The 27,823-nt window shown below is 38.4% G+C and overlaps 1 protein-coding gene across 1 annotated transcript; it reads right to left on the bottom strand.

Annotated features, from left to right (window-relative positions):
• Positions 1 to 92: 92 nt before the first annotated feature.
• Positions 93 to 27,823, bottom strand: cat1.L (calcium transporter 1 L homeolog; the record flags this gene model as incomplete). Its single annotated transcript, NM_001088867.1, is given in 16 exon segments — positions 93 to 570; positions 1,090 to 1,196; positions 1,478 to 1,746; positions 4,270 to 4,336; positions 4,802 to 4,967; positions 5,665 to 5,741; positions 11,390 to 11,476; positions 13,087 to 13,299; positions 16,316 to 16,462; positions 17,229 to 17,401; positions 17,488 to 17,586; positions 19,187 to 19,327; positions 23,267 to 23,389; positions 24,304 to 24,404; positions 25,481 to 25,578; positions 27,725 to 27,823. Coding segments are annotated over 14 exon segments (2,025 nt in total). The 3' UTR covers positions 93 to 302.

The following is a 27,823-nucleotide window of genomic DNA, read 5'->3' as shown; positions in this document are numbered from 1 at the left end:
CACATACTTATATTATTAATATAGTATTTTGTTCAATTTCAATCAGTCAAAAAATATATTAAAATATTTTAAATAAAACACCATGACAGGTTAAGTTTAAATATGTATTTTATATATGTCCCTTTATATAGTAATGCTACCAATACAATTGTTTACTTTGGACCAGATATAGATTCATAAAGCCATGAAGTTACAAAATGATAGAAAATATTTTCTTTACTCAACAATGAAACCTTTGAACCCAATTGGTCCATTCTTTATATAGGAGAAAGCCAGGGAAACAGCTCCTAGGAAGCATTAGTCTAAATGTAGAAGATTTCCTGTTGACTTTCTCTTTTAAGCAAGGATGTGCCCAGTAACTGGTCTATTGTGGCATGACGTAGAATTTGCCACCCTCTACTTGATCTCCTTTGGGCCATAGGTGCCCTAGAACCCTCTAATTCTTGACTGTCACCGATGACTGTAATTGTTATTGATGGGTTTCCGCTCTCGGATAACTGCTGGGCATTTGGAGATGGATTTTTCTTAGGCGGGAATATAATCTTTTGGGGATCTTGAGTTTCCTTTACACTATAAAAGACAGACATCTAATTATAAAGAAGAAGGAAACAATACAAATACTATAGTGAACAAGAAGATATAGATGTGATTTGTGCAAACATATAAATAAGCCTGAGACACTGCTTATTTCTGTGAGTGGGAATGTCACTGAAATGGTGTGGTTGCGCCAGTGCACAATACCCAAACAACTCTCCAAAATGTTACGGAATAAACTGATTCTTATTTACTAAAAGAAATCCACGTTCTGAATAATGATTAATTAATTAATTAATTAATTAGCAGATGGCCTTTCAATTGGCAGAAATAATTGGAATGTCCATTAAGCATTTTTGCCTTTTATTTTCTAACCCTAACCCATCCTTTTGTGAAAAAAAGGAGCTATCCTGTGCTTAATAAAAGTGCCCATTATGTGAGACCACTGAGCCCATCATGCACTAGGAACAAACATAATAACTTTTGGGAACTTGTAACAACTGTAATATAACTGTAACTAGGAACAAATGTAATAACTTTTGGAAATGAACTTACCAAAGGTACCAGCGATCCCCAAGCCCATACTTAGAACCACAGATACCAAGACGAGGCCAGAACCACTTTGGGAATTTACCTTCCAGCATGACGGTAATTGCTGCAAGCTGGATAGATAAAAATGGAATGCTCAGTGCAATCTCTATTTATCTACAAAAAAATTGGGACATTGTGTAAAATGTAAATGAGAGAATGGGATGATTTGCAAATCAGTGTAATTTGGATCCCCATATCACAAGTCTACTAAAAATGTATTTAAACATAAAATCAAATTATTTGTTTGAGTCTGTGGGAGATGCCTTCCCTTAATTCGTAGCTTTCTGGATAATAGGGTTCACGGAAATAGATCCCATACACATGCTCCACAGGCTTATATAATTGCATTTACCTGAGCCCTCCACAGTTCATCACGCTCTTGTGCCACCCTCCAGTGCGTGTCAGCCATCATGGCGATTAACAAGTTCAACATCAGAAGGTTTGAGATGAGTGTGAAGGGGAAGTAGATGACACTAAACATGGGTGGAAAGTCAACATCATAGTTTGCTGGGGAGTTAATGACATTGATGAACAGTTGATATGTGCTATAGAGAGACATAGGGTAACTGTAAAATATCCCCATCTGGCTGGGATCTTCTGTCTGGAATATCACAAACAAAGCTAAGAGGCAAAGAAGAATAAAATATACTGTTAGACTGGATATGCAAGATATTTTAAAGAGGATATAGTAATGAATTATAAATGTTCATATGTTTTGAATGTAATATGATATATATATATATATATATATATATATATATATATATATATATATATATATATATATATATATATATATATATATATATATATATATGAAGCCAACATGAAACCTAGAAATATAGACCGAAAGGATAACTAAAAAATGGATTTTTTTTTAAGTAATATGAAACATACTGTAAGTGTTACTTACCCTTTCCCAAATGCATACCTCAATGACTTTAATTCTGAGACAACCAAAAATAGGGCTGCTGCTTGTACTGCAGTGACATATATCAGCCAGGTATTTTGTACCAGCACTTAGTGGAGGCTCTGGATCTATACTGTTAGCACCCCAGTGTGACCCTGGATTTTAGTCCCACAAAAGGGTTACAGACCGTAAAAGCCTGTGCAGAAATTTTAAATATAAGGGAAGATTTTTCAAGCATCATTATTATTTTACCAGTATTGCAAAACACTTGTATAAATCATGGCTTGTGGTTTGAACTAGGATTTAACGATGAACAGCGCGAGAGCACAAACGTTGTTTGTCTCATTGTGCTACATTGATAAATCAATTGTTATATTGAAATGCTTGAAATCCCCATATATACCCCAGCTCACTAATAGCTCTGTCCCATAAATCTGTACAGACTGCAAGGGATAAGTGAAATACAGTGCAGATATAGGACCTATTCTCTGGAATGCTTGTGGCCTGGGGTTTTCTGGATATGGTATCTTTCTGTAATTTGGATCACCATATGTTAAGTCTGCTAAAAATTGTTCAAACATGGGAAAAAAACAATGTGGTGGTTCTGCCTCCAATATGGATTCATGCACTTTAAGTACAAGGTACTGGTTAATTTTTACAGAAAAAAATTAAATTGTTTCTTGAAATTAGTATAACTTGGTTAAAATGAAATCTGCGCTTTGAGTTACTTTTTTATGATGGTGCTGTTTGAACCCTTCGTTTCACCTTTACTGGTAATGCAACCTATTTTTTTTTTATTCCTTTACCTATTTTTTTTATTTCTACACTTGTCTTTTTCCTTTTTCTTCCTTCATGTTGATTGTTGGAACAATTAATATGTACATCTCCTTTTGATGACAAACTTGTATTGTTGAAAAGGTTATTAAAATTTAATAAAAACAAAAGTGGCAGATGGAATTTCCGTAATTTGGAGCTTTCTGTATAATGGATTGTGAAGGAGATGGGACTTGCAGGACACATGTAGCTAGGCTATGAAAGGCATAAGAAATGCTGTCTTGAAATACTAACAAGGTTTATTGACCTGTTGTGAAACAGATGCATACAACTTTGGCTACTCTCAAAATCAATTTTGATTATAATTTTAAAAAAGACTCACTTTCATATTTGGGCACCTAAATCGCAGTAAACCAGCTCAACTCTACAACTTTAACTTCAAGCCCAGACTTCAATTCAGGCGCATAATTCTCCTTCTATAACATATGGATAAAAACAAACAATCTCTTCACTGTTTTGAACTTGATTGACCTATGGTCTTGGACTATTCTATTATTTTCAAAATGAATGGAAAAAGCCCCAACTACAAACCTACTACTTGCATTTTTCCAACATTGAATCCGTATGCTAAAATTTTTACCCATATAACCTGACAAACTACACAAACATTTTCTTAACTGTCCTCCCACTTGCTAGAGACAATGTGGTGCTCAAGGGACTCTGCTTCATATATTCTGGGACTGCCAACTCACCCAACCTTTATGGCCACATTATTGAACCTTTTCTTGGGACATCTAGCCCTTGTGAAAATGCACCTTTGGTCTTAGGCCAACCCTTTAACAAGACATACAAACATACTCAAGCCTTGATCAACCAAGTGCTGTCAGCTACTCGCTGGCAATGGCCTACAGATGTAAGACAGCATACAAAGAGTAAGTTTCCCAGACTATGGGAGGTTATTTATAGACCTGCACCCTAGGAAAGGAAGAGCTTTCACACATCCGTACAATGCAATGTTTTCGGGGCATGCCCCTTTGTCAAGCAAAGGAGCATGTCCCAAAATGTTGCACTTACGCATTAAAAATTTTGCAAGTTTTTACTTGCCACAACAGCCTTGTGTGCCAGTGTGCTTGCTTTCTATAGACCTGCAACCTGCCCGGTTCTCTCAGTCAGGCAGCCTTATCAGACAGCAGTGGCCCCAGTGTAAGGACAGGTCTTGTTAGTGCCTGCTATGTTGGAGCAACTACATTTTTCAAAGGAGAGGTACAACTAACTATATAAAAAGTGTATTATTGTTCTAAATGTCTGTGTTAAATTGTATTATTTCATTGTGGGATACCCTGAGGTGTGTCCCTTGGTGCCCAATCTCTTCCAAATGTCCCAGTCTATGAGGGTTCTTGGCTTGCCTCATCAGCGGATAGCAAAGATAATTTCAAGCATATAAAGGTGCAGCACAGTACCTGTTCCAAACCCAATAATGACCACCATCATCAGCCAGAAAAATCTCAGGAGGTCTCCAAACATGATCTGTAGAGTGGTATTAATAAGCTGATTAATAACTATTAATGATGAACTTGTTGCTTAATGAGCCTGTTCTGAATTTTTAGACAGTCATGGATTTGAAGAAAACATTTTGATGCTCAGAATTAACTAAACGAAACCATTAAGATGCTCAAATGGAGGGCTGAAAACTTAAAGGCAAGAGAATGCCGGCACAGCACATAGACAGCATTTCCAAGGACAAGTGCCATTTTCTCTAAAAAGCAAGTTCAGCCTAGCAATCTATTTCACTGGGGGATGCCTAAACTTTTTGCCACACCCCAGTGAAAAATGCTTCTTTGTCCTTTAAGGACATTTAGAAAAATCCTACATGCAATAATTCATAGTTTATATCACTTCTATTTTTAATAATTGAGCATTAATAATTATTCAAGGTAACACTAGTCAGATTCTACTCCTATTTTTAATTGTTAAAAGTATTCTCTAAAATACCTTGTGTATCATAACAGTAAAGGGTCCAAGCATCTGAAATCCCCGAGCAAAGTACATGGTGTAACACCATCCGAGCACCAGTGCCAGAGACATAGGGATGATTTCTCCATCAGAGTCTGTGAGTCTCAAAGCCAGACAGGCCAGGACCATGCAAGAATAGAGAACTCTATACCAATATGGGACAGAAATACATATTAAAAAAAGACAATGCACATCAATGTTTGTAAACTCAGCTCTAATTGAGATGTTTAACTGATTGGCCAGATTTATCAAAGTGTGAAATTAGGGTTCACCACAGGAAAAACTCATCCACTTCATTCCTATGGGTTTTTAGTGTAAAACACTTCTAAAAATGCCATAAAGACTGGATTAGTTGAGTTTTTGTTGTCGTGAGCTCTAATTTCACACTTAAATCTGATAATAGACTAGGTCTTCGACATAGGATTGTGATTGAAATAGAATACCCTGTTTAGAGAGGGTCAAAAAGTGCTGCAGGGTAGGAAAATTTAAGAAACTTCAATAGAGGTAGCAGAAATATCTGCAGGGTAAAAACGTATGTCTCTTTGAGGTGAGTGCCTAGTAAATTTAGACGATTTTAACAAGTGCAAATCAATGTGTACATGCTAACCAACAACTAAATTTCCTATAATTTGTATGTAAGCATAATATACAGAAATATAAATGCATAATATCATAAAACCAGGAACATCTCACAAGCATCAACACATGCAGGTCAACATCAAAAGTCACACGTGTTCTCTAAGTATCTCATACATGCAACAGCCTCAGTATAATTGCTATATCAAAGTATATTGCCCTATAGCAGAACATGCTGCTCAGGTAAGAAACTATGAGAAACTCACAGAATAAGGTGAAATGGCCCCCCTGAAACTGGATCCTTGAAGAAAGAAATTCTTTGAGCACTCATTAACACTGGGATCTACATATTAAGAAAGAATGCAAAACATGAAGAAAAAAAAAGGAATAAAAGAGCAAAAAATACTCCAGAACATTCCAGTAAATGTTATGTTATACAAAACCGGGATTATTAAGCAAGACGGTATTCCATCATCAGATATAGATATAATCAGGAGACAATGGAATAAACCATAAAATTACTAAGAACAAGAGGTGTCTGAAAAGCATCAACAAAGCAATTCTACTTGTTGTGTGTTTTCAATGAATTTTGGAAACCAATAATAAGGAATCTATAAAGCAAACAGTAGACATAGGGGGAGAGAGTAGGGTTGTGAGGAGCAAAATTTTGCTACATCGATATCTGTGAATCTGAAAGGAAATAGGGATATTAAATCTAAAGAAACACTTGATATGGGAACTTCTTTCGTGTTAATAAAAGTGAGTCATCATGGGGAGCACAATATGTTCAATGGCCATCACAAAACATGTGGAGTAAAATTTCTTAACTGTCCCACCAATAGAGATGTATTGAAACACCCAAGAAAGCTAGAAATGTCTGTTATCTGAAGATTATGAAACTTCTCCACAATTCACATAACAGTTAAGGGGCAAAGAACTTTAGCCCTCAATAGGACTAGAAATCTCCATCTGTCAACTGAAGGACATTATCATGCATACACACAGGGGAACTAGAAGTCTTTTGGGCTTATGTAATAAAAGGTACTAAGTTTGCCGAGATGCAAAAACCCATAGCAACCAATCATCAGGTAGCATTTACTGGTCACCTATTTGAATGTAAACATCTTATTGGTTGCTATGGGTTACTGCCCCTGGGCAAACTTAGTGCCCTTTATTACATATGGTGGTTTAATTACTACCCGAAGAACATAAACACCTCTGTGTGTCATGAAATGCATGAAAGCCCCCCTCAGCTGTCCTACCAGTGGATATGTGGAGCACTTGTGAATTTTAGCAGGACAGACATTTCTTCTACATATCACTTTAAATAGGTAAAGTATTACATCTGGGTGTCCTACTGATAAAGTTATATTTGAGAACAAGGAAGACTTCTCCATCTGCCACAGGTAATATGCAGAAAATTCCATTCAGACTGTTGTACATGTGAAAGTGGGGGGCTTGAGCATCCTTATAATAAATGAAAACTTTCCACTTTAAGTAACAAAATGAAAACCCATTGGGGCAAATTCACTAAAGGCGAATTGGTAAATTTGTTACCATTAATCTAATTCACTAAAATACGAAGTTGCAGCTCTGCTGTCGAATGCTGGTGAAGTTTCGCTAATATAAAATTGTCAGCACGAGCATTTCCTAGTGAACTTTCGCTAATGTGCATTTCTGCCTAGCAAAACTTAGTTAGTACACTTTTGCATAGTTAATTTGAATAGGGCAGGTACATATACGCCATATATGTGTCTTTATTAGAGATGTTGATGCAAATGCTTGAACTGCCCATTTATTAATAAAAATGTTCAAGGAAGCAAAATAAAGACAAAAGTGATCCTCTAATGCCCTAGACATGAGCCCACCCTAAAACAAATGTGGCATGCCCCTCAAATGGTTAAAAAAATTACTAAAATTTTGAATAGTTGCAACTTTTAAAGACAAACCCACTTTAAAATATGAAATGCCAGTGTTGTTAATGATTTTTATGACTCTTTGGCATACAGGATATGATGTCACTGACATAAGATTGAGGAGGATGCAGCTTCATCTGATTAGTTCGCCAGGTCTAAGCTGGAGAAGGAAACTCTGGCAGCAAAAGTAAAATCATTCACTTTATTTAAACATCGTATTAATCATACATGGTGTCTGAGGTCTGACGCGTTTCATGATAGAACACTTTCTCAGAGGTCTCTGAGGAAGTGTTCTATCACAAAACGCGTCAGACCTCAGACGCTATGTATGATTATAACGATGTTAAAATAAAGTGAATGATTTTACTTTTGGTCTGGAGACGAGCAATTTTTTAGAAACCTAGCATTGCGCTGCCTCTATACAACAGATTTGTTGTCAGCGTTCCCCCTAGTGACGGACTCAGGGCAGCGGTGTAATAAAAATCGTACCTGGTGGTCTAGTGGTGTGGCGGGGACGCCCGCCGCGCCGCTCCTCCTTGGCCGCCATTGTGGCTACTGTAGACGCGCACGCCCGTGTCTCGTTTGATGTGATGTGTGTGAAGGTGTGATGACGCCAGCGTGCAGACGGGCGCATTGGCGAGAAATTCAAATAGGTATTTAAGAGAGCTCAGCTATTTCTTCATTGCCCGTGATAGGATTTGTTCCTGGTGCTATTAGCTTCTGCTATTTTGCTTGATATCTGATCCTGATTACCTGTTTTGACCCCTGCCTGGCTTTTGACGATTCTATTATTATTATTATTATTATTATTAACATGTATTTATATAGCGCCAACATATTGCGTAGCACTGAAAAGTAAATGTGATTATACAACTAAATCACATGAATTATATACATAGAACATATGAGTTACATACATCACAATCAATACAGGTACAAAAGGTGAGGAAAGGCCCTATGCATAGGCATACACTCTAAAGGGAGGAGAGTAATACTGTAATTAAAAAATATATCTGGAACGGTCTAATTCCTATGACGGACGAATGGCTAGTGTCAGAGGGTTGATATTTGTCACCCCCGCCCTCTATGACGCCATAACGCTATAGGGCCCAAGGCAGGATGGACTATAAGGGCTAATGGTCTACTGTGGACAATGGTCACTCATATAGCTTATACTAGGCCATACAAACAAAAGATCATCACTCTGTTACTTAAATTCCAGAGTGTCAGCATAACGCCAGCCTGTCTGGTGGGGCACCTTTTTGCAGAAGTGCTGCTCAAATTACTGGAAATACCACAATGGCCTTGGTTAGCCAATAGCTGATTGCGAGGTTGTGGACCGTTGGAGCTAGGCACAGTATGTTACAACATTCTTTTGATAACATGTAAGACTAAGTAAATCATTTAGACATTAATTGTACAAGGAGGAGTCAGACTATGTATGGTATTGGCATACTCCCATTTGTTATCACCCCCATCTATGACATCAAAATGGGTATATAAACTTATGTTATATGGGAGTATCCTTGGTAAGCATTCGTGTACCACCCAGGTGACACACGACTGCTTCCCCAGGCAAAACCTATTGTCTTATATTTTGGACACAATAAACTACCTCATTGTATTTGAACTTGCACTATTTCGTGGTTTTGCTTTATGTACGAGGTCATAGAGGTACAAATATAACAACATTACACAAGGTGTGGGAGTGGGCAAGATTGAATTAAGTGGGTGAGAAATGTGGTACTGTATGTGGTGTTGCGTTTGGTAGTTAAGCAGAGTGAGGAAGAAGTGCGTTTTAAGAGATTTCTTGAAAGCAGAAAGTTTGGGAGAAAGTTGGACAGACCGTGGGAGAGAGTTCCAGAGGAGGGGCCCTTGCAAAGTCTTGAATGTGAGCATGTGAGGAGGTAATGAGAGAAGAGTTGAGGAGCAGGTCAGTAGAGGAGCGTAGTAAGCGGTTGGGTGAGTATATAGAGATGAGTTCAGAGATGTAGGGTGGGGCAGAGTTATGAAGTGCTTCTACACTCTTTATCCTGACTCCTTGCCTGTTTATCCGACACTGCTCTTGCTTAGCCCTTTGATTGACTACCTGGTTTGACCCTTGCCTGCCTGACTACGTTTATTCTCTGTCTGCCCCGACCCGGCCTGATCTGACTACTCTATTGCTGAACACCTTGTACTACGACCTTCTACCCAAAGACTCTCGCTAACTGTCGTGCCCCTCTGCCTATCCAGAACATCTAGCTTTGCACCTCTCGTTTAAGTCCTGGCGGCATCCAAGTAGCTGATGGCTCCTCCCGAGGCCAAAGGCGGTCACACTACAGGCGACACACGAGCCCAGACCAGGGTGCTTGCCATTTGTTCTGGTGTTGGGTGCCAACCGTGACACAATGTTTGTGGGGTAAGATTACCAGTCCGTTTACCTTATTTCAATGTGGAGAAATTTTATGGAAGTCCAGTGTTAAAGGAGAAAAAGAAGGTGGGGGGAATTTTCTTACCCCCAAGTTTAAGAGTGGGGTCCGATATTTATAGAGTTTTTTATACCTCCTGAATCACACCAGTGAAACTTTCTATAGATTGTCCACTTTAGTATAATAGGAAGTCTGTTCTGTAATGGTTCTTTAAGGTTATGAACAGAAGTTTTTATTTCATACTCTTTATTTTTAAAGGGTTTGTTCTCCTTCAAACACATTTTTTTAGTGCAGTTGGTCTTAGATTGTTCACCAGAAATAAAGATTTTTCCCAATTACATTCTATTTTTGATTTGTTTTTCTCGGGTGTGGAGGGAGGGGGGTCGCAGACGAACTATTTTGATTTGACACATTTAGTTGATCCATCTCTTTGTCCCTGCTAAGCAGAATCCCTGAGTTTTATTAAAGGCAGCTGTTAGAATTGATAGAATATTTGCCAATATCTCACAGATACTGCTAAGAAATGTATCAATTAATTGTATCAACAGGAGCATTAAACTTTAAACTTAAATTTTGGGAAAACGGTAAATAATAAAAGATGGAAAGCAATTGAAAAAAGTATTTGTTTATAGAGAACAATCTGAAAACAACTCAACAGAAAAAAGTGTTTAGCAATGCCAAGCCCATAGGTACTACGTGATGGCAAGAAAATGATCTGACTGCCAAGCACGTAGCATGTACGCGTTGCGCAGCAAAGGGCTAGCTTGCTGCACTGGTGGCATTTGCCGCTGTGCAGGGGAGTTCTATTGGCCCCCAACCCCCTAGGTAACTCATTCCTCATTGATCATTTGGAGTGGAAAGACATAATTGTCCATTTTTAATTCATCAAATGTGTACTTTCCTAAACCATATGGTTTGGGGGGGGGCGTCACCAAACTTTTTTGTAGCTTTTACCAGGGAAGAGGAAGCAGACCTTGAAACTAATTAATGAGCAATTTCAACATTTATTGGTAAAACAGGACAACCTCTGGATATATTTGGGGCCTTAAAATTAATTCATATGTGGGGTATGTAATCTTGGTGCCTAATAATTTGAGGGAGATAAGATGCTTCAACGTGGAAGGTTTGAGGTGATTTCCGGAAATGTCACCAACTTTAGGAAAGCTTTGCAACTTACTACTTTGGAGTAAACAGACATGTATACCTATTTTGGATTCAGAGGAATGTTTACTTTGCAAAAATATTTGGTTTTCTGGGGTGAACATACTTTTTTTTGGAGCTTTGCCGCTCATAAAATGCTGTAAATGTGTTGATTTTGCAGAATCTGGAATTACACAACTGATAGCTCATATGGGGTGACTTCATTTTTGGGCCCCTATATGCCACATACTCAGAATTATGCAGTTTTGTGGAGCAGTGCTTTGGAAATTTGGTAGTGTATTGCTGGGAGTTTTTGACCTACAAATGATAAATCTCCATAAAACTATATATCTTTGGTATTGGCACATTCGGGAAACATAGAGCTTTCCAAATCTGCTGAAATAATGTTTCTGCTATATGTGTGTTTGTATTGTGGGAAACACAAGACACTTAGAAGCCCATCTTTTTACATAAGTGTAATAACACCAAAAAATTAGCATATTAGTAACAAGGTGAGAATTTACCTCCAGCAGCAGCATCGCCAGAGCTCCAATAATCGTGATTAGTTCTCCTACCAGATGTAGTTCATCCATTGGGTAGTTATAGGACTCCTGGCAAATAAAGGTTCATATCATAATGAAGCAAAACAGCAAAAATAAAATCTGTTATTAACAGAAATGTTACCATTGTAAAAATGTTGCAAGAAATAAAGCATGTAGGAAGCAGTAACAATTTCCAACATCAGGTATGCACCCCCCCCCCCCAAATTCACATACACAGCTCCGCCACCTGATTTAGCATACAATTAATTTACCATATAGGCACCTGAGAGCTACCACCCATCCCATCTAAGGTGCTGGCCCTAGAGGGCCTGTATGGTAAATATAGCACTGCTCCTACAGTAAATGATAAGGATATTAGAAGTTATAAAAGGGTCATATGAACATATAAAGGCAAAAGGCTGCAGGCTGAGTTATACAGGGAACTCTGAGTATCACTCATGTATTATAAGGGATAATGTACCCCCTACTGTAAATGATAAGGATATTAGAAGTCACTGAGGGGTTGTTCTGTGACCATATAAAGGCACAAGGCTGCAGGTTGAGTTATACAGGGAACTCTGAGTATCACACATGTATTATAAGGGATAATGTACCCCCTACTGTAAATGATAAGGATATTAGAAGTCACTGAGAGGTTGTTCTGTGACCATATAAAGGCACAAGGCTGAGTTATACAGGGAACTCTCAATATCTCTCATGTATTAATCACGCGTGTATTATAAGGCGTACAGGCCTGTTTACCTATTGGACAAATAACGTTGCAGCATTTCATATTTTTGTAGAGATTCTGAGCAGTGCAAATATTTGCAATTTTTTTACATTATTTCCTAGGCAATGCAGGGCTCCTCAGCTAATAACTTAAATTTGTACTTAATCATAAGTACAGCCTTTTTTCTGGGTGAATATGCGCATATCTAGGAGAAGATTTATCAAAGTATTAAATTAGAACTCCCCACAGTAACATTTTACTGCTCTCTGCTCATTTCTATGGGATTTTAGAGGCACATTTATTAAGTGGTGAACTCTCACCCATTGATAAATACTCCCATAGGAATGAACAGAAAATGGAAGTGTATGTGTTTTTTGTGATGAGCTCTAATTTCCCACTTTGATAAATATGCCTCATCTTTATAAATAACTTATCATTGCTAGTTACAGTGCAAAATCAGAAATCAGGTGGCTTTAGTACAGTAGTTAGAGAAGTTGTTGTTGTAGGAAAGAAACCCTTGTTGAAGAGTCAGTACAGGGCCTTTGACCTCTGGCTAATTATTGAAGTGATAGAGTTTTCACTTAGTCACCCACTTTTTATACTCTACATACTTTGAATAAATCTGTGCTCATTTGTGACACAGAATAGGTTCAGAGTTCATTGATTTGCCTCTCCTACTGCCTTATTTAAATGAAACCTCTCCAGATAGCAGTGCAGTTACTGCAATGAATGAGACTTTCAGATAAAGGGTAAGTGATCCTGCCATGTGTTGTCATTTTGCCAGTAAAGAATTAGAGACATGTGAGTACCAGAGAACCACATCTAGCAGCAATTGCATTATTTATGCATATCATTGTCTCTGTTTTCCTCGAGTTTACAGAACATATATTTCGAATTCCTGCAATAATTGAATAATATTTGACAACACAATGCACATCAGGTGTCCTACCAAGAGAGGAGCTTCTGTGAGCACTGTAATGTCCCGGGGGTTGGTTGAGTTTTTCCATAATGGCCTTAGTCGTCGATTGGCGCAGCACAGAGATACACAGATCATATATAGAACATATATGGCACCAAGGATCAGGAAATAAGGCCGCCCAAAGTTCTGCCATTTCTCATTTACCAGCTCTTTAACTGGAGAGATGTCCAGGATTTTGCGAGCCTAAAAGAGGAAGTGAGCATAAGATAAATATAAAAAAATGTATGTAACGCTATTTTGGACTATTTTAGACCAAAAGGGTTAATATCCAGCTATTTACAGTAGAGCAAGGGATAAACCAATTCAAAAAATAAATTCTTAGGGGTTTAAATATATGTATGTCAAAAGATCATCATCCTAAAGGGTGGAGGAGTGTGTTTGTATGTAAAGCCTGAATTAAAGCCATGCGCTAAAGAAATAAAAATAGCTGGCACTGGTGAGGGTGTAGAATCACTCTGGGTAGAGATTTTGACTGGGCAAAAGGTAACAAAGAGAATTCTCATTGGTGTATGTTATAAACCACCTCGTATAAGTGTCGAGTATGAAGCCCAGCTACTCTTGCAGATACAAGCGGCTTCACAGCTGGGTCACGTTGTTGCTATGGGTGACTTCAATTATCCAGACATTGACTGGGGTAATGGGGTTGCTAAGACAGAAAAAGCGAGTAGGTTTGTAAATATGCTGAATGACAACTTTTTATTCCAACTCGTTCAAGAACCTACTAGGAATAACTCTCTTTTGGACCTTGTAATAACTAACAATACTGAACTCATCTCTAACATTTGTGTGGGTGAGCATTTAGGGAATAGTGATCATAACATGGTCTCCTTTGAGATTCTGTTGCAGAAGCAATTCTATAAGGGACCAACTAAAACACTAAATTTCAGACGTGCAAACTGTGACAGTATAAGGGCATCTCTGCAACATATTAAGTGGGAAATGCTTTTCACAGGGTTAAACACAGAACAAAAATGGTAAGTCTTTAAAATGCTGCTTGATAAATATACTTGTCAGTATATTCCACTTGTAAGCAAGGAACGTCGTTGCAAAGCAAAACCTTTTTGGTTCAATAGAAGCGTTGGTGTTGAGGTGGGTAAGAAAAGACGTGCTTTTAAGGCTTTCAATTTAGCTGGTACAGCCGAAACATTTATAAGGTACAAGGAGGCCAATAAATCATGCAATGAAGCTATAAGGCAAGCTAAAATTGCTATAGAAAAGGATATTGCAGCAAGCAGTAAAACAAATCCAAAATTATTTTTTAAATATGTTAATAGTAAAAAAATGAAGAAGGAATGGGTGGGACCCTTACTATCAGAGGGGGGTCAGCTGGTTGATGAAAACAAAATAAAAGCGCAGATTCTGAACTCATATTTTTCATCTGTCTACACAAATGAGGAACCAGTTAGTGAAGGTTTCCTTCTTAACTGTCCCAATTCTAGTAATACAACTAATGATGCATGGTTCACACATGAAGAAATTCAAAAGAGACTTGAACATGTTAAGATTAACAAAGGTCCAGGGCCAGATGGTATTCATCCCAGGATAATTAGCGAGCTTAGCTCTGTGATTGCCAAACCTCTTTACTTAATTTTTCAGGATTCATTGAGATCTGGCATAGTGCCGAGAGACTGGCGAATTGCTAATGTGGTGCCTCTATTCAAAAAAGGATCCCGTTCTCAGCCTCAAAACTATAGGCCAGTTAGTCTGACGTCAGTGGTAGGAAAGCTTTTCGAAGGGTTAATAAAGGATAAGATACTGGACTTCATAGCAAATCATAATACTATGAGTTTGTGCCAGCATGGTTTTATGCGTAATAGATCTTGCCAGACTAACTTAATTTCTTTTTATGAGAATGTAAGTAGAGACCTCGATTCTGGGATGGCAGTGGATGTGATTTACTTAGACTTTGCTAAAGCATTTGATACAGTGCCACACAAAAGGTTACTGGTTAAATTAAGGAATGTTGGCCTGGAACATAGTATTTGTACCTGGATAGAGAACTGGCTAAAAGATAGACTACAAAGAGTGGTGGTAAATGGAACATTTTCTAATTGGACCAGTGTTGTTAGTGGAGTACCGCAGGGCTCTGTACTAGGTCCCTTGCTTTTCAACTTGTTTATTAATGACCTGGAGGTGGGCATTGAAAGTACTGTTTCTATTTTTGCAGATGATACTAAATTGTGCAGAACTATAGGTTCCATGCAGGATGCTGCCACTTTGCAAAGTGATTTGTCTAAACTGGAAAACTGGGCAGCAAACTGGAAAATGAGGTTCAATGTTGATAAATGCAGGTTATGCACTTAGGCAAAAATAATATAAATGCAAGTTATACACTAAATGGCAATGTGTTGGGAGTTTCCTTAAATGAAAAGGATCTAGGGGTCTTTGTAGATAACACGTTGTCTAATTCTGGGCAGTGTCATTCTGTGGCTACTAAAGCAAATAAAGTTCTGTCTTGCATAAAAAAGGGCATTAACTCAAGGGATGAAAACATAATTATGCCTCTTTATAGGTCCCTGGTAAGGCCTCATCTGGAGTGTGCAGTTCAGTTTTGGACTCCAGTCCTTAAGAGCGATATAAATGAGCTGGAGAGAGTGCAGAGACGTGCAACTAAATTGGTTAGAGGGACGGAAGACTTAAATTATGAGGGTAGACTGTCAAGGTTGGGGTTGTTTTCTCTGGAAAAAAGGCGCTTGCGAGGGGACATGATTAGACTTTACAAGTACATTAGAGGACATTATAGACAAATGGCAGGGGACCTTTTTACCCATAAAGTGGATCACCATACCAGAGGCCTCCCCTTTAGACTAGAAGAAAAGAACTTTCATTTGAAGCAACGTAGGGGGTTCTTCACAGTCAGGACAGTGAGGTTGTGGAATGCACTGCCGGGTGATGTTGTGATGGCTGATTCAGTTAATGCCTTTAAGAATGGCTTGGATGATTTTTTGGACAGACATAATATCAAAGGCTATTGTGATACTAAACTCTATAGTTAGTATAGGTATGGGTATATAGAATTTTAATTAAAAGTAGGGAGGGGTGTGTGTATGGATGCTGGGTTTTCATTTGGAGGGGTTGAACTTGATGGACTTTGTCTTTTTTCAACCCAATTTAACTATGTAACTATGTAAAGTTAAAGGTGGGTTTTGAAACATTATTCTCTGGGCCGATTCATTATATATATAACACTGCAAATTACCTCAGACTTCCTTGAAGAGACAAGAAGATGAAGGACAGAGCATGGGGAGCCCCAAGAATCAATCTCTGTCATATCATAGAGAGTATAAGAAATAGGACCCAGTGATGGCACCTTATGGACTCCCTTCTGCATCAGATACTGGAACATCTGTAAAGGAGGGAGGAAGGTGTAATATAGTGACCTTTTAAAGACCTCAAAGGATTTCTGCTTAGAACAAGAGAATCAAACTGATGATAAGACACAGAAAGACTCAAGTTCAAAGGAACAGTAACACCAAAATAGAAAATGTTTTAAAGTAAAGAAAATGCAGTGTAGTGTTTCCCTGCAGTGGTAAAACTGGTTTGCTTCAGAAATGCTAGTTTATATCAATAAACTGCTGAGTAGCCATGGAGGCAGCCATTCAATGTAGAAAAGGCTCAGGGTATATTGCAGATATGCTCAGTATAATATATAATGGTTTTATACATTATATAAAAGATTATCTGTTATCAGCTATTTAACCTTTACCATTTAGTCATATTTCAATTGCCTCCATTGCTCCACAGCAGTTTGTTTATATAAACTATAGTAGAGTATCTGAAGCAAACAGATCAGTTTGACAAGTGCAGGGCAACACTGCATTATATTTGCATTACCCTCATATTGTGATATAACTTTAAGTCTAAAATGACAAATACATTGTAGAACTAGTTATTATTTGGGATATGTACTGTATGCTGAAATCTACACTAACATTCAGCAGTATAAAAGGAAACATTCAAACATCCTGTGGCTGGTGTTCAAGGAATGAGATATTTACATTTGAATACTATAGTTACCCCAACAGTCAAAGAATGAAGACCTGTTCTCCAATACACATGGAGAAAACTTCCATGGATAGGTACCTTTCTCCTTACTTAAAAATCAAACTTACGGTGATATTCCCTTCCAATGCAGCCAATTTTAATGGTGTGAGACCATCATGATTTGGTATCTGATTCAAAGGAGGCCACTTCTGTGCACTCTCCAAGGACATAAGAAGATCAAACATCTGACAAGCCATGGTTTTGTTGGGTTGTAGAACTAAAATGTGTAGCACAGTATTGCCTAAGAATAAAAAAGAAACATTGTGCTTAGGGTTGGAGGCCTCTGAGAGTTCTACTATACATAAGCATTCCCTTATTCGCTCTCACCCCAAGTGTCTTGGGCACACAAATCGACTCCTTTTTTAACCAATAATTTCACAATATCAGAATTTCCAACAGAAGCAGCAAAACTCAGAATGTGTTCCCCTAGAGAATAAAAAGAACAGTGATTTTTATAAAGTTACTTAAAAAGTTGTATGAGGCATAACTACAAATCACAGTTGCCTTGCTGTGCTATGGTCTATATCGTTGTATTTCCCCCATTCTCCCCATCAATTGGTCTTTAGTCAACCTTGTGGAATCATAAATACAGCATATTACAAACAATAACTATACTCAATCCTGAACACATGGCCATTTCCTACTTAGGTTTCTGCTCATTGTTGGCTTGCCGTGATAGGGTTTATATCATTGCTTTCTCCCATTCTTTGTTTTCTCCCCTCTGTACTTTGATGTAGCTGATCCATTTCTCTATGCACATTTTTTGTGAATGTGTGTGTGCTTTTGTATAGACCCTACATAATGAGATCAATGGGTCTTTAGCCAACCCTGTTGCATTTTATACATATGAAGAAGAATGTTTCAACATCAATGTGTACTTTTGGGGCAAAAAACATTGGGCATCCACTTGCAGTGACCCTGTATATCTTGGGGACCTGTCTCATGTTGTATCACGTGATCACAAATCATGAATTTGGACAAAAAATGCAATAAATGAGAAGCAAAGCAGGAGGATAATCAATAAAAGAAGACATGTTAATTCTGACTACATCTGCCATACAAGTAATCTATTGGTTGTGTTTATATATGTTTCCTTGCAGTTTTGACATGGGTATGGCCACAATCATTAGTAAACATGGCGATCAGCATTTATTATTAACTGTCCCCTGACCCATGAGTGCACCTGAGAATCCAGTCCATGGAATCACTCTCCACTCATTAAAAGCATTTTGTTGCCTGCTTACTTTTATAATTGGAAATGACACAAAATGCCCAGAATCACCCATCCTAAAGAAACTTTGTTTACACAATGGAGAGGCAGGGGAAGTCAAAACTGAATTTCACTTTAAACTAGCAATTAAGGTATTTGAGGCAAACAGCTTTAAATTGCTTTAAGATAAAGAAAACCCAGTTAATTACAGATATATGCCCAAGGCTACCCAAAGTCATCCTCTGCCCTGACCTTGGACTTCTTCCAAGCCCCCCACCCCGGTTTGAAGCCTTCCTCCACTCACTGCCAGACAACTGACCAACCTGGTCCCCCCCTCACCATGTTGTAATGCCACTGCTTGTTATGTGCAGAAAGTGAGCCATATCAACTATGCAATCCCACCCCCCCCTTTTCCCCTGGAATTGCACCCCCTCAAGTTGCACCCCAAGCATACCCGCCTACCCCTAGTTCCTGCTATGTGTCTTTCTCATCAGTTCAAGAATGAAATTAATTCTTCTGCTTTTTTTACTAGCTCAGGAAATTTTGTTTTACTCAGGATTTTTGTAATAACAAAATATCAAATTGAGCATTGTTGCAAAGAAATACATAGTACATATGGAAGGATTTCAAGGATGAACATGCTTATGCAGTCTGCCCACAATTCTGAATCACTTCCAAGTGTCTTGTATGGCAAAATTATTTTTATAAAACTTAGTCTAGCTATTCAATAATTTTCCTTTTGACTTTTACATTTTTAAATCCTTCTCACTCATATATCACTCATAGCAAAGAACCAAGCCAGTAATTGTCTCTTACCAAAGTAGAAGAGGTTTTTAGCCTTTAGGGAAAAAAAACTTCCAGTAGCACGTGGGGATGAGATATCAGCCCCTCTGTCTATGAGAATCTTCACCAGGTTCATGTTCTGATTCACAGCTGCAATGTGCAGAGCCGTCTGTCCTGTGTAGGGAGTGAGGTAAATCACAAAAGAGAAATACCAAGTCAGATTCCTATTACAAAAGTTTTACCACAAATAAACTGAGCAACCAAACTCTTTAACATTAGCATCAGCTTTATAATATGACATTTAACATTATAACATATTACAAAAACAAAAATAAACTATGTAACAGAGTAGCAAATTCTGATCTTGGGAAATTTAATTGGAATATATTGGAATACATTGAATTCCTAGCCAAAGTTTCATGATGATGCAAGGAGCGAATAACACAAAGAAAGATACAAGATAACAGAACTAATAGGATTTTGTTCCAGACATTGTCACATTTTGATTTGATCTGCCCCTGTGTGTTTGCTCAGGATGAGGGGTTTAGGTTCATGTGGAATGAGGAAAGTTTGGAGACATAGGTTAATTTAGAATATTGTTCTATAAGTATGCAATGCTTTACTTGATGTGCAAACATGAACAAGTGTACACTTATTATAGATGAAATAGTGAGAATAAATACTTAAGTGCTAGGACTCTCAATATATCAATTTTTAAAGCAGTCGCTGCCCTAAAGGGCTTATAATCCATGAAGTATTATACATTTACAGAGAAACACAAATAGTATAATCATTAATAATATGCATACCTCTTTGGTGTATAACTTGCTGTACTACTACAACTGCTACCTCTGTTACCCACTGTTGCACGTGTTCATGTCAGTACAGAAAATTAGTTAAATCCTGGATCAGTAGCACTTTCAGTGCCCCAACATTGTGTTCTGCCACCTGGCCAATTGTAGGGGGAAGGAGACAGTAGTTTAAGGGAATGAGGGGGGACACATGGATAACAGTGAAGGAACTGTGAGTTATGGGTTTAGTTGGGGATGGACTAGATGGTATGTGAGGATCTTACAAAGATAAGAGAATAAAATACAAGACATTGGAGATCATTATTTAGGGCCCAGAAGTACTAATGATTAATATAAACTATGATAGTACTTATATGTTATCTAATGTGTATCCTTTGCTTGAATGGCTGCCCCCATGGCTACACAGCAGCTTGTTTATATAAACTATAGTAGTACTTATCTGTTATCTACCGTGTATCCTGTGCTTGAATGGCTGCCCCCATGGCTACACAGCAGCTTGTTTATATAAACTATAGTAGTACTTATCTGTTATCTACTGTGTATCCTGTGCTTGAATGGCTGCCCCCATGGCTACACAGCAGCTTGTTTATATAAACTATAGTAGTACTTCTCTGCTATCTACTGTGTATCCTGTGCTTGAATGGCTGCCCCCATGGCTACACAGCAGCTTGTTTATATAAACTATAATAGTACTTATCTGTTATCTACTGTGTATCCTGTGCTTGAATGGCTGCCCCCATAGCTACACAGCAGCTTGTTATATAAACTATAGTAGTACTTATCTGTTATCTACTGTGTATCCTGTGCTTGAATGGTTGCCCCCATGGCTACACAGCAGCTTGTTTATATAAACTATAGTAGTACTTATCTGTTATCTACTGTGTATCCTGTGCTTCAATGGCTGCCCCCATGGCTACACAGCAGCTTGTTATATAAACTATAGTAGAGCTTCTGAAGCAAACACACCATTTGTTTATTGTTCCTTTAACCACCTAAGAGGTCAGTCTAGTCTGTTGGTGGAAAAATAAAATAAGCAACTATTGTCTCCAGAAAATCAAAATCCATAAAGTGGCTCTTTCTGTTCTCAATAATACAAACATTTCCATATATAAAAGTAATATCATGAATCATCTTTATGCTTATTGTTTGGAAACTTGTTTATATATTTCTGTATTCTGTAGTGCTATACAGCACATTCTTCCTCCGCTAAATGACCCCATAATTTCCTGTTTGACAAAATAAATCTATATTTAGCTTAAAGGCTAATTACACCTGGAATTTAATTGTCTTCCTTTTCGTTATTTGATTCATTTCCATCCACTTTCGAATCATCTTTACTCCCTTTCTGTTCCCAATGCCTTACCTGCCCCTCATTCCTCCCCTTCCAGTGTTCAAAAGATTCTCTTCTAGCATTGTTTACTTGTTTGTTTTTTCAACCCTCGTTTTTCATGATAATAGTAACAAGTTAAGTTTCAGTTGGGATGCCATCCGTTATCATGGTAACCGACACTTTCAAGTTTTCGGTGTCTAGGCAGGGGGAGGGGGCAATAACATTTGTGCAGATTGGGTAACGTTTCGGAGTGGGTTCATGATGTCAGGGGGCCTGGTTATGACATGGCAGTTAGCGATTTGCTGATCACCACGTGGATAATTTACATTCCTGAATTGCCCCTCACATGTTATGCCCCTGATGTGCTCATACCCTCTTCTAACAAAATTCCATAAAAGATTTACATTTCTAAACACAAATCATATCTATCCTGTATAGGATTTTATTGCCCCAAGTCCCCTGCAAAAATTAGTGGATGTAAGGTATACAAATACTGCTTGATCTCTAATATGTGTTTGCTTCTTTCTGAGGGCATTTTTGGATTTCTATCATCTTTTCTAGCTTCAAGCCCCGAACAGTGGTGGCAAATAAAAGGGCAACCAAGTTTGGGAGTTTTAACCTTGAAAGCAGCAAGTAAGTCACAGGTGTAAAATGTATAATGAAGTAATAGAATTCTTAATGAATCAGATGAAAGTTGAGTGTAGGACTGGCCAGACCGGGGTGATTTTGATGTAACATAGTAAGTTAGGCTGAAAAAAGACACATGTCCATCAAGTTCAACAGTTTCAGTCTATATATAACCTGCATAACTGCTAGTTGATCCAATTTGAAGTCTCTCCAATTTGCTTCAGAGGGGGAAAAATCCTTCCTGACTCCAAGATGGCAATCGACTAGTCCCTGGATCAGCTTGTAGTTGTTCAGCTTAAATATATTGCAATATATAAACAAACAATCCCTATTTTGTTTAAAGGGTAAGGCATTTTTAGTAGCTTGTAAGAGAGTGAATTGTGTTGTGGGTGGATGAAAGAGTTAAAATGTTGTTTGTGAATTTTGTGGTGTTTATGAAAATTTGTATGTGAAAATGTGTTTATGGTTATTAAGGAAAAGACCATTAGGTGTTAGTAGAGCATCATAGTTAGTAATAATTTCATTCTTTCACCACTAGAGGGAGTTTTCTAAAAAGGTATAAAAGGGCAGCCACACCCCTAGTTAAGGGCTTTTATGGGAGGAGGTGAGGTCATGCAAGAGCCTCACTGAAGAGGGGGAACACCAGCCTGGGATCAGGTAGTTAATTAGTCAGAAAGATTTAGTACCAGCTGCAGTAGGTGTCAGAGATCGGGAGAAAGAAAGGGTAGCCTATTGCCCCAGCAAGGAGCGTAGTTGAATTAGTGTCCGGGGAATAATTCCCAAGATAGGGTTACACTGGCGAGTTTGCTAGGCAAGAGGGTGGAAGTGGAAGACTTCAAGTCAAAGGTTGCTGGTACCCGCCGGAGTGGCCAAGGGGCACTGGTCGAGTGCCGGATGGTCGAAGCGGGAGGCTGGTGGAGTGGTGAAGGGGTGTAGTAGTGCACCGAATCACCGAGCCAGGCCATTGAGGACCAGAACACTGTGAGTAAAACCCTATCCTAACTGCTGAGGAGTGATTCACAGACTGCTGTAAACTATGAGGAAACAATTTTGGCACTTAAGTAAAATTGACTATTGGGAAGTCAGCTAAAGTAATGTGTCTGCCTGACAAGAAATGTAAGACAATAAACAAAGTTACATTTTTTTAAGAACTCATGTGTCTGACTTTCTGTGTTAGGGGTTAACGAATAGAAGTTCCCCTTACAAGCTTAAGGCACAAAATGTCCCAATGTCCTAAATATATTGATAATGGGTTGAGTGCAGAGGACCTCTTGTATTTGTCTATAGAAGTATTAGTGGTAGTAGTGTCACAACTTGGGAGAAAAAAATGAAACACTCACTGACCTTGATAGAGTTGTGATGTCATTGGCATATTTACCAAGCTTGGATCTGCTGTCAGCAAGATTTCTGCAGCTTCCAAATTGTCATAACAAGCTGCCACATGAAGAGCTGTCTCACCTGAGGCCCCTGATAGGAACGACACCAGTTAACTACCCAGTCTCTAAATTAATTAATAAATCATGAACAAAAATAGAGACAAAATTTTGAATGCCCAGCCCCAGGGAAAAAATAAACAAATTAATAGCAAAGCACCAAGTACAGACCCCTGTGGTACTCCACTGACACAATTCCATTTAGAAAATATTGTATTACCCTTTGCAATCTATCCATCAGGCAGTTTCTCTATCCAAGTAAAAATATTATGTTCCAGTATTTCTTCATTTAATCAGTCACCTTCTGTGTGGTATTGTATCCCATGCTTTATATCCCCCACTTCCCCCCAATGCCAGTCACCTTCTGTGTGCTCCTGTCTGTACCATATGCTCCAGCCAGGGCTGGATTACATCGGCGGGCGCCCCTAGGCCACGCAGTCTAGCACCGTTCTAGCAAACACAGGCGGAGCACTGGGGGGCTGTGCGTCGCCAGTGCTCCTCAGCACAGGGCATGCCGCTTCTAACAACTTGCCGCCTTAGGCAGGGGGCTTTGTGGCCTCGCAAAAATCCGGGCCTGGCTTTAGCAACATTCCCAATTGCCCCTCCAGGAGAGTTACCTTCTGTATGATAATGTATCTAATGCTTTAAAAAACCCTATTGCCCCCCTCCCACCCAAATTTTTCCAGCTGACTTGAATGTGACACTGTAAATATAATGGCTCCACAAACTGTTTTTTTTCACTGCTCAGCATGGGAATAATCAGATTGCTGACAGCCAGAGACAAATTGCCTGATACTTTACAGGACTGGTATTACAGTTATTAGAAAATGCCTCCAATGGATTGGCACCTCTTATTTTCCCAATTTTATCTCTGCCTTACTCTAGTCAATTAATGGATTTCTATCCTGACATATTTACCACATTACCATTTGGCCATCAAACATGTACCTCTCTGGTTGGGATCACATTCGTCTGAGGCCAGAAGCAGTCGTAGATGGTCAACATCATTCTCTTTAGCAGCGAGAAGCAATGGCATCTCCTGAACACTTAAATGCAAAGGGTATACAATATCACCATTATTCAACCTCAGCAGCATGATAATATAATGATCTGACATTAATCTACACACGTCATGGTACCTAAACCTTTTATTCCTTTGGTTTGCCATAGTGAATGTGTTATTTCAAAAAGTATACACTAGCTCAATGGAAGAAATGGGGGTAACAAGAGAGAAAGGACTTCATTAAGAGAAGAAGGCACTCTGCAGGAGGGAGAAATAGCAGCCGGCAATTGGCCATGTTAATGCACTTTGTCCACTGTGTTGGGCATTATGTATAAATCCACAAGCCTCTTCATTCTGTTTTAGAGTGCAAACACCTACTGTACTGACTGCACCTTCAATCAAGTGCTGCCTTTGGGTGAGAGACTATCATTAGAGTTGTACTATTATTATGAACTTAGGTGGCCCAGACGAAAGGTTCGAAAACGTAATAAATTTGGGATCACTCCACTTCATTGCATACTATAGGTACTGTATTAAGTATCTGTTTCTTTTTTTGTATAAGCAATTAAGCAATTAATAGTTCCAACAATATTTAAAGTAGTATATTGCATAAAAAGTGATGTCAAATTATTTTAACCCTGCTAAAGTTGCTCTAACTCTGACAAGGGTACAAAGAACACATAATTAAAAAGACAATAGGGGTTAGGTATGACCACAGGTGCAGTGTGCAAAGTGCAATTTTGGATGCAATATGCCATGTTTTTCTCACAATACCAGTGTCACTAAGGGCCAAGCACAATGATGCATTCACTGCAAGTGCTCCTAATATCTCTTTGGACAGGATTGTAAAGGTAAAGGTTGAGTCACTTCTAGAGGGCATGTTCAAAACAGCATTTGCATCCAATTCACTGTTTGCAAGTCTGGTGCACCTGTTGATGCAGCCAACTGTGGAAACCCTGGAGTTACGACCAGATACACAGTGATGGCAGCTTCAGGGTTCCCCAGCATCAACAGGTGTACCTGCACACCACTCATCAAGTAGTTAGAATGGAGACAGCTGCACCTTCTCCAAAATTGCCCTTTTTACATTTGGGTATTTATACATTTCAGAGGAATACCTTTTTTGCTGTAACAGATCAGTCCTATTTTCTTCTTCAACGTTCCAAGAATCACCATGATAAAACATTTTCATCATCTATACCCATATGCATTAAATCTCCCTAAAAACCAATGAGATCTGTTAAAGAATTTGAAACAAGTCAGAGTGTGCAAAAGCCATCAAAGTTAAAACTGTTATAATAGAAGTATAAATACATTTGTAAAGTTCTTTCTGCCTTCACCCAGAGGAAGCAAAGAAAAAATAATTTGCAAAATTCATTAAATTTTAGGGTTAGGGTTAGGGTGACATTTTTGTCACATGGAAAACTTACTGAGTGGTGGATTTTCCAAGAAAACTACTAATAATGTTAGTTCCAACATTCCTTGAATTGGTAAGTGTCCTGCCTCCTGTTCGGTTTTACAATTGACAAGGGGCCATCTTAGAATGTAGAAGTTTATTTCCCATTTAAATACACACTTTTACTTGGTGATAGGGGTCAGGGAACAAAGACCAAATATGGCATTTTCACAGTATTATTTGCTATGGTCTCAGACTGGTTAAGGAATTGTTTAAGTTCTAAAAAAAAAAAAAAAAACTTTTTCCTGTAAGGAGCGGATTTTGATTAGCTATGGCCTCTCTACAACCCTATTCACAGTCTGGTGTCATTTTATTTCTTGTTTTTGTAATAGCTGAAGATTTAAAGACGCATTCATATCATTTTAATGCATATAAATATTTACAAAAAACTTTAAAACTATAAAAATGTATAATGTATGTACCTGTCTGTATATTGAATAGTTTTCTAGAATTGCATTTCCCTTTATTGGGAACTATTTCATTTTACTATTTGGGAGGGGTTCCTCATTAATGTTTTTGTCTGTTCCCATAGAAAGTTTATAATTCACTAAAGGTATTTTAGTGAATTGTAAATATGAACAGAATGTTGCACAAGCTAAAAAGTGATTCTGCTCTTGCACAGTTTCTAGTGGAACATTGATGCTAGGAAGAATATAGTGGGAAAATGGCTTCATTGTGCCATGGATGGTGGGAAGGAATGCATGTTGTGTGATTACTCCTAGCTCAGGGGCAGTCAATTGATTCTGTCCTGGAAACAAACTCTTGATCAAGCCCTAAATTATTTTATGTTATTACATATTGTGAGCAGGATAAGACAAATAGACCATTCTTTAAACTGACACTTTATTTCAGATAGTTTCATGTGAATAATAAAAAAAAAAACACAAACAAAAAGCAAACAACCCCTTTCCTGTCTGGGTTATTATTAAACACAGGATTAGTCCCTTACTAGAACTGGTCCCATACTGGGAATAATGTATAGAAAATAAAAGTCCACAGGTTCACGGTACATTTTCTAGAAGCAAAGTCCAATCTGATTTTGAGAAACAGCAGCACTCCACCCTGCTGTTCTCTTTTCAAACTGCTCTAGCCACTCCCAGCTCTCTGCTCACACTGGGCACCCCCTCTCTCTCTGGGCTCTGAGCACATCTAAACTGCTAGTTATTTTATAGGTGAGACTTCCTAGTGCAATTAACCCACTCATGACCAGTGTAATGAGGAGCAGGAGATGAACCTAGTGGGAATTTTTCTTCCTTCAAACTCTTCGCCTGTTATGAGTTCCCAATATGTATACCTTTATTTCTAAAGCTACTTGTATGTGCAAGTAATATATCTTACTAATCAGTCTGGCAAATACACTGCTTGACAAAGGGTCAGGTGTGACCCGAAACTTTGCTGTAATGCCCTAAAGGGTTCCAATAAAGGCATTTTAATTTTTAAAAAGAAGGTGGTGCTGTTTCGTCTTGTACTGGCAAATACACTGTGACTTAAGAATACACTGGCACCACATGAACATTTACCCTTGTGCCCCCCTATGACAGACAAGAGTAAGCGTCTTAAAGAAAAATGGCTTTTATTTCAGCTGGCAGCAACAGGTATAAATAAAGGCAGTTTTCTTTCCAAAAACAACAAAAATCAGATCAATAATAACATAATAATCAATAATAACAAAAAGGCAGTTAAGTTACAGACCTTTTTCATGGATGACATAGTAGCCTTAGTGTCGGGATCCACAACTCTCTACACGTGTCTCTCCTAGTCAGAGATTATGAGAGACTGACCAGCCTGGGTTTTTAAGGAGTACTGATTAGCCATCTGAGGCTAATCAGACCCCGCTGGTCAGTCAGTAGCACGTCACTCTGCTACACCCCCCAACAGAGCATGTTATATATCAGGCTATGTTGTCTCACCTGGCCAAAGTCCAGTTGGGTTTCATTCCTCCTGCAGCATTTCGGGAAAATGGTGTCTATGTGCTGTACTGTTGAACACTCCAAGGATTCACTTATGAT

Source organism: Xenopus laevis, chromosome 7L, assembly GCF_017654675.1.
Source record: "Xenopus laevis strain J_2021 chromosome 7L, Xenopus_laevis_v10.1, whole genome shotgun sequence".
In the NCBI taxonomy this organism is placed as follows: Eukaryota; Metazoa; Chordata; class Amphibia; order Anura; family Pipidae; genus Xenopus; species Xenopus laevis.
The sequence above is the reverse complement of the archived record's forward strand: the minus strand, read 5'-3'. Positions and strand labels throughout refer to the sequence as shown.